The sequence below is a fragment of the Culex quinquefasciatus genome, chromosome 2, assembly GCF_015732765.1.
Source record: "Culex quinquefasciatus strain JHB chromosome 2, VPISU_Cqui_1.0_pri_paternal, whole genome shotgun sequence".
NCBI lineage: Eukaryota > Metazoa > Arthropoda > Insecta > Diptera > Culicidae > Culex > Culex quinquefasciatus.
Genome location: NC_051862.1, coordinates 21,771,482 through 21,779,323, shown reverse-complemented (window position 1 = coordinate 21,779,323; position 7,842 = coordinate 21,771,482). Strand labels below are relative to the sequence as shown.

The following is a 7,842-nucleotide window of genomic DNA, read 5'->3' as shown; positions in this document are numbered from 1 at the left end:
CCTTTCTCCAAAATTTCTTAATTTAATTCCCTTTTATATGATGCGCACTGCCTACTGAGTTTTGTAATGAATGCTATAGAATAATTTTCATGAATTTCGTCAAAACTTTTATGTTTCAAAAAAAATCATACAAAATTTCTAAGTAGGCAGTGCCGATCATGTGAAAGGTAATTAAGTTAAGAAATTTTTGAGAAAGGCACTAATTATTTCAGAAAATTGGGCATATCTCTGCTTATAATGAACCAAAACTGATGCTTTTTTATGGAACTTGTTCAGAAAACTGTTCTCCACAATGTAATTGATTCTAAAATGTTTTAAAATGTCATAGTGTGATGTGGCAGAGGATTGAAAAAATAATTTTTGGAACCCATGTAATCCATGTTATGCATTGTTTAATGCTCAAATTCGTATCCGAGCCATGTGTTGCTGTATTTTCATGACAAATTATACAAAGAATAGATTTATTTTCGGTCGTATCGGGGTTTCCAGCTTGGATTTGGGGTAATTTCAAAGAATGCTAGAAATCTGGTAAATTTGGTTCGATTTTTTTGGTGGAGGTCAAATATCGGTCAAATATGATTAGTTAGAGTCCCCAAGGCATATTTATAAGAAGTTAGAGTGATATCAACATGAATGCACCGAATTTCTGTGATTTTTTTGAACAAATATCCAATAAAATCGATCGATCTTCGAAAAAAAAAGTTGCGCTAGACCCCCCGACGATATACGGTATACCCTGCAAAATGTCGGGAAAGAGCCCTTCTATCACGGTACCAAATATCAGACATACCGAATTTTTTATCTTTGGGGTCTCGAAAAAATACACCGTGAGTTTAAATTGCTTATCCGATTTCGATAAATGAAAAATTCGTTCAAATCGATCAAGTTTATTCATTAGTCAAAATAAACAAAATTTTACTCAAAATTGTTAGTAAGATCTAAAAAAATATTGAATCAATTTTTAAATTAAAATGTGTGCATGATCGCTAACCATTAGGGTACTCCAAATCCGGGCTTCCTTAGGGCTACCAACTGAAATCAAAGATTGACCGACCACTAGGCTAAATTCCAAATTTCCGCTTTTTCTGACCACGGGAACCCCACCCTCTAATCGCTTGAAGTTTGTATGGGAAAAATCATCAAAATGTATGGAGAAAAGCAAATGTTTTACTTCTTTTTGCCTGTGAAAGGCGTAATAGTTTTCCAAAGTTACCCAAAAACGACTATGACTTGAAAAGGGTGCACTTTATTTAAATTTCAAACAATAAAGTACTAAAGTACTTTTTGATTGCAAATTTGATTTTACATTGAAAAATGGAGTTGAAAAACTTTTGCTACCAATATTTCTATTTTTTTTTAAATCAGTATTGATTCAAAAATGTATAACTCGGTCAAACATTTTATTGCCCGTTCTGAAAATTTCTGAAAAGTTGGCATTTGATGTCCCCTCAAACATATCAGAAAATAAAAAAAATGTTTTTTTTTTTGCAAATCAAGTTTTAGGAACAAAATGTGAAATTAAAAATCACCAAAACTTTTTTACCGTGTATATTTTTTTTTCAGTGTAGTCCTTATCCATACCTACAACTTTGCCCAAGACACTAAATCAGGCCTGCCCAACCTTTTTGGCTTAATTTTTACATTTTTGATCGTCAAAACTACATATGTTCATTTTTTCATGGTTTATTTGATGGTTGATGATAACCTGCAAACATATTTGTTCAAACTTTTGTTAAAGATATGTTTATTGATTATCTGGGAACCGATTCCATCAAATAAACCATGAAAAAATGTCCAATTCGAGCCAAACATTTCATTAGGGCATAAAACCAAAATCCACGATTCGAGAAAATCGCTTGCAAAAAGTGCACAACTTGTTTCAATTCCTATTTAAAAAAGAAGCTTCACTGATGGTATTTTTACTGATGATACGATAAAACACATCATTATCCTCAACTCTGCTTGAATGCTTCTTAATTTATGTTGATTTTCGCAATAAAACTCATAATTTAAAAAAATCTCGTTATTAGGCCCTTTTAACTTTCCAACTGTTGTTCATATTGGGCCCTTTCTAGATGCAATTTCGAAGAGAATTGAAAGGGCACTAAAGCGCTGTCATCCGATTGTTGTTTTGAATGATGTTTATGGGACCTTTTGTTCAGTTAGAAATAATGAGGAATTCAGCGAACATTATGTTAATTGGTGAAGATTTGTGATCGAATGGTGAGAATAGGGCATGTGAAATATAAAAATTCTTCGAAGGTGTACTGAACAGGATCCGCGGGACCGTGTTAAATATTGTGGTTCGACGAAGTTTTTTTCTGCAGAAATCCTTGGTGAAACTTTAACCAAACGTTGTTTTGAAGTGAATTAGTGTTAAGAATGTATGAAAACTTCACTTCATAACATAGAAAGTTCCTCAAAAAACTAACGAAAAAGAAAAGGGCACAATTGAACTTTTTTTCTGGTTCGGAGTGAACATTGTTATGGGCCCTTTTGAGTTTTTGATTTTTTCAATAGGAAATTGTTTGTTATCAATCTGATTCTTGGAGGGCATGTAGGGAGTGTACTAATGAATGGAATAGTGGAATAATCCCGAATGTTTACGTTTTGGTTTTGGGCCCTAATGAAATGTTTGGCTCGAATTGTTATTTTGTCGATAATAAATGTAAAAATTGAGCCAAAATAGTTGGGCAGGCCTGCACCTGGGTGCTGAAAAGACAGAATGCGTAACGTGATTTCCGAATGATCCCCATTGTTCCTCACTAACACAACTGCACTACAGCTGTAAACATAAACAAAGTAGAAGGCTTTGTTCAAGCTCAAGCGTGACATTTTTTTTGCTGCTGAAGTGACTCGTTTTGAACTATTTTGGATCTGATAATATAAAAGTTTTCGCTGAAAAATTAAGTTCATCGCACTTTTTTTGTTCGTAGACTAAACGATGGGCGGCCAAAATAGTCCATATTTTTTTTCAACGTGATGAAAAATTGCGTCAGAAGTGGGAGGAATTTTGTGAACCAGAAGAGCAACCGAATGGAAGTTACGAGATTATGTATCTTTGAAGCGCAGTGATAATACAGGAGTAAGATTATTCAATGTTATTTGGCAAGTGGCATTAGTAACTGATAATTCGTCGTAAACAATTCATAAACATAGGTTTTGCATGAGACATAGCGCTCATTGAAATGTTAGGGATGAATTATGCAAATCCCGATTTCAACCCTTTTCTTAAGATTTGTTTACTTTGAATACCTCGAAAGCTCGACGCCCTCAACTTTTTATTCCTGCCAAAATAAATTATAGATCGATTACAATACTTGCCGCTTCTTAGCATCATTTTTCAAACAGTAAATTGGTTCCGCTTTGACAGTTCTAAATTGAGGCCGCTTTGCGGACCACTATTCTGCACCCAGGCCTGCACTAAATCGATCAAAAAATTACTTCAAAAGAAAAAAGATTTTTGAATTTTCATATATCATTTTGCGTTCCTCACCTAAGGTAAGACTATAATCCTGCTCGGAAAATAAGCTTCTTTCAGAAACGTCGTAAACCCACCTTCATGTACACCTATCGACTCAGAATCGAAAACTGAACAAATGTCTGTGTGTATGTGTGCGTGTATGTGTGTGACCAATATTCTTACTCAGTTTTCTCAGCACTGGCTTTACCAATTTAGGTCAAACCGGTCGCATTAGACTCGGTTTTGGGGTCCCATACGTCGCTATTGAAGCGTTTGAAGTTTCGATAGATAGTTCAAAAATTACGTATAAAAATGTGTTTTCACAAAAATCCGGATCTCACTTTAATGAATGTCAACTATGGCCGGATCTATAAACCGACCCATCGTTGGTTAGGTAATCTAAAGACCTTTCCAATGAGTCCAAAACATTGATTATCTGGCAACCCTGTCTCGATTTATGACCACTTAAGTGATATTTATGTAGTTGTTTGAAGCCGGATCTCACTTAAATGTATATAAACTATGTCCGGATGTCCGGGTAATTGAATGACTTTTCGAACGAATCCAAAACATTGATGATCTGGCAACCCTGTCTCGAGTTATGACTACTTAAGTGATATTTATGTATCTTTTTGAAGCCGGATCTCACTTAAATGTATGTAAACTATGTCCGGATCTATCAACTGACTCATCGTTGGTTAGGTCATTGAAAGACCATTCCGATTTGTCCAAAAAATTGATGATCTGGCAACCCTGTTATACCGAGGTAAAATAGGCTTTGTTTACCATTGGCTCTTACGGCTCTTTGAAAACTAATCCGAATTTCCACTCAAAATCGTTTGTAAGATCTAAAGTTTTTTAAAAGTTCCTATGAACATAGACAATAAAGAATCAATTCAAAAAGCACTGTGGTGAAAGATCCGGCCCACGTCATCAGCCGGGACTTTTGCAATTTTCACCCTTTTTTGTATCTACAAAAATCTGTTTCGTAGCATAACTTTTGAAGCACTTAACTGAACATCATCACCATTTATAAATAAATAGCGACTTATGAGACTTATGGGAATAATACGGACAAATTCGGTTAAACCAGTCCCGAGATAATCGATAAAAACATTAATGAACTTCTTTCCCGAGTTTCAGTATGTTTTTGCCGAATTCGGTAGTTTTTAGTTTACCAAACTGTTCAACACTAGAAAGTTCAGTAACTTTACAGAATTCGGTAGAAAAAAATCTGTGGTAGATACTTTCGCTAACCGGGTTTCATTCTGCATTTAGGTTTTATGCCGACTCGGTTTTTAGGTTAGAAATTTGACAGCTTGGCTGTACTGTTTACATTTTTGCACGTGTGTCTCAGTAAAAATGTGTGTGCGTGTGCGCTCGTGACGTCACGCTGTAAAACCTAATAACAACTTTAATGATTTTCCTCTCTTTCTCTCTCTTTCTCTCTCTCTCTCTCTCTCTCGGAGAGCTTTCCGTTTTTCAAAGCTCCGAACTCATTCTCGCACTGCAATCTACTTAGTGCAACCATCACAAGATAAGCACTACCCACCTAGCCACTCAGTCTAGTAGTGACACTCTTACGCGTCGAAACTACCTCACTTCACTTTGCGCAATGGCCTTCGAATTCACCGAAATAGGCGATCCAGTTTACCGAGCTACCTGCACCGATCGCGGCCAGGAGGACTACCTTCTGGTTCGACCAACCGATTCCAGCTCGGTTCCGGTGACGCTACCAAGCTGGAGCCCCGAACCGTGCTGCTTGAACAAGAGGTTGGTGAACGGGTTGAGTGCCTCCAAGGCCGTGGTGATTAATTTATTTTGTAGATTTACAGGGTATGCGGAGCTGTTCAAGAACTTGGATGTTCGTCCGGACGACGTTTGGTTGGTGACGTACCCGAAGAGTGGAACCACCTGGTGCCAGGAAATGATTTGGCTCGTTTGCAATGACCTCGATTACGAACAAGCGAGTGAGATAAGCCTGGCTAAGCGGTTCCCCTTCGTCGAGTAAGTTGTTCAATTGGGCGATCAGACGTGGAGTTCAAACGTTCCCTTTGCTTTCAGTATGACCGCCTTACGGGATCTGCCAGAAGGGAAGGATCCCTTTGAGGACACCCTAGCGATGCCATCGCCACGATTCATCAAAAGTCACCTTCCGGTAGCCCTGCTTCCTGAGCAGCTTTGGACCACAAAACCGCGACTGGTTTACGTTCGCCGGAATCCGAAGGCCGTGGCCGTTTCGTACTACCACCACTCGGTCATGTTCCACAACTACAAGGGAACCATGGAACAGTTTGTGGAGTCTTTCGTGAAGGACCTTGAGTACTACTCGCCGTATCATCGCCACGTGCTGGAGTTTCACAACTTGGACTACGGAAACAACCTTCTGCATCTCTGTTACGAGGACATGAAGACGGATCTCAAAGCAACTCTACGTAAAGTGTGTCAGTTTTTCGGGAAATCGTACTCCGAAGAGCAACTCGACAAGCTCGAGTCTCATCTGTCGTTCGATTCCATGAAGAACAACAAAGCCGTGAACGTTCAAGATTGGGTCGAGTTTCAGCTGCAGGCTACCAATCGAACGGATAGGTTGGGCGATCAAAACTATCGGTTCATGAGGCGCGGTGAATCCAACGGATGGCGGTCGGAACTTAGCGCTGAGTTGGTGCGGCAGTTGAACGAGTGGAATGAGCGAAAGGTGGCCGAATGTGGCCAAGGGGAGCTGTTTAGTTATAAGGAGTAGTTGAATACTACAATAAACTTTAACAGTGTAGTAAATTCAATAATTAGAATTAACATAAGCATTTTAGGACGCCCTATTCACGGATGAAAATTCAGGATTTCTCGTTAGGAGTTGATGGGAACCGAACCTAGAACCATCCGCTTAAAAAGCGAACGCCATTACCACGGTAATTTCGTAATAAAACGTGAGTCAATAAAACATTTAATTTGATAACATAATCCAGCTGAAAATGTGGATAAAGGTTTGTTACACTGATTTTATAAATTAAAAAATAATAATTGCGTACAAAAACATTTTTTTACAAAATCTTATTTTGTCATAAACAACACTAGGTAGGGGAACAGCATATAATTCCAGCGTGCCTCTAATGTTGCCATATCAGCACTTTGACATTCAATTAAAGCTCATTAAAAGCGTTTTCAACTGAAATCGAGTGATAATTAGCTCAATAAGAAGTGAGCAAGCAAGTGTCTATCAAAGATTTTGCAAAATTAGCTATTTAAATAGTGAAAATCAGCGAATTTGAATTTGGGACCGAGTGCTTAACCTGCCAAACAAACGAGAATTACCCCTATTTACCATGAATCACATTGTCATTCACACTTCACACTACACACTTTTTTTTACAAATTCTCACTGCATTAATAAACAATTAATCACTAGTTATTTTTCCGAACAACAATAAATTTTAATATATTTGTGCATTAAAAAGGCTTTGTTTTGATTTACCGGCAGCTTTTGCCCATGTGAAGGTTGAAATATAAAGAAATGAACCTCACCAAAGAAAGTTCATTTGGTTCATGCGCTTCTTTTTCATCCTTGCCAAAGACAATTGTACAGATATAATACTAAATTTTAAAAACACACGCAGCAAAATCAAGAGAAGAAAGTCTGCTATTAACACCAAAATTTCGAAGCTCGAAAAATGGGAAAATTTTAATGGAAATAAAAATATGATAACATATTTTCTGTACATTTTCAATTTACGAGAAAGCTATTAAATGAAGTTCTTGTAAACAGCCACGCCAGATATACAGAAAAATCTGTATTTGACAGATTTTTCGATCCCAAAAATTAAAAAATCTGTATAAACAAATATGTATAAACCACAAATGTATAAACATATTTTTTTTAAATGATTATATTTGAAAATTTCAACAATTTAATGATTGAATTATGCTTTAATATGATTTAAAAAGCCTAAATCTACTGTCAAAAAATTAAAAATATCTTGCATGGCTCCAAATTTGACATGATACGGATAGAATACAGATTTATTTTTAAGAAAATACAGATCTGTCATAAAACAATCTGGCATCGTTGCTTGTAAAATATGAATATTCCAAAATGAAAGGAAGTGATATTTACATTTCTGAAGTTTTCTTGAAAAGGTTCAATAAACCAAATTTCCAGTTTTTGTTTTTTGGGTGTTTTTGAGATCGCCTTGAGTCAGGGGTATTCGAAAACACCCAAAAAACAAAAACTGGAAATTTGGTTTATCGGACCTTTAAAAAAAACTCCAGATTTATAAAAAAAATTACCCCAAATCAATTAAAAACGAAAAACTTTTGGAAAAAAAAATTATCCACTGGAAACTTTTTTTATTCCCCCTTCCCTTGACAAAAATACATTATTT

At 36.5% G+C, this 7,842-nt stretch overlaps 1 protein-coding gene across 1 annotated transcript; it reads left to right on the top strand.

Moving 5' to 3' along the window:
• The first annotated feature begins 5,027 nt into the window (after nucleotides 1-5,027).
• Nucleotides 5,028-6,424, top strand: LOC6049143 (luciferin sulfotransferase). The gene is made up of 3 exons (XM_001865914.2): nucleotides 5,028-5,236; nucleotides 5,291-5,470; nucleotides 5,528-6,424. Exons 1-3 carry the CDS (start codon nucleotides 5,079-5,081, stop codon nucleotides 6,204-6,206), a joined length of 1,017 nt encoding a protein of 338 aa, XP_001865949.2. The 5' UTR covers nucleotides 5,028-5,078; the 3' UTR covers nucleotides 6,207-6,424.
• Nucleotides 6,425-7,842: the final 1,418 nt, after the last annotated feature.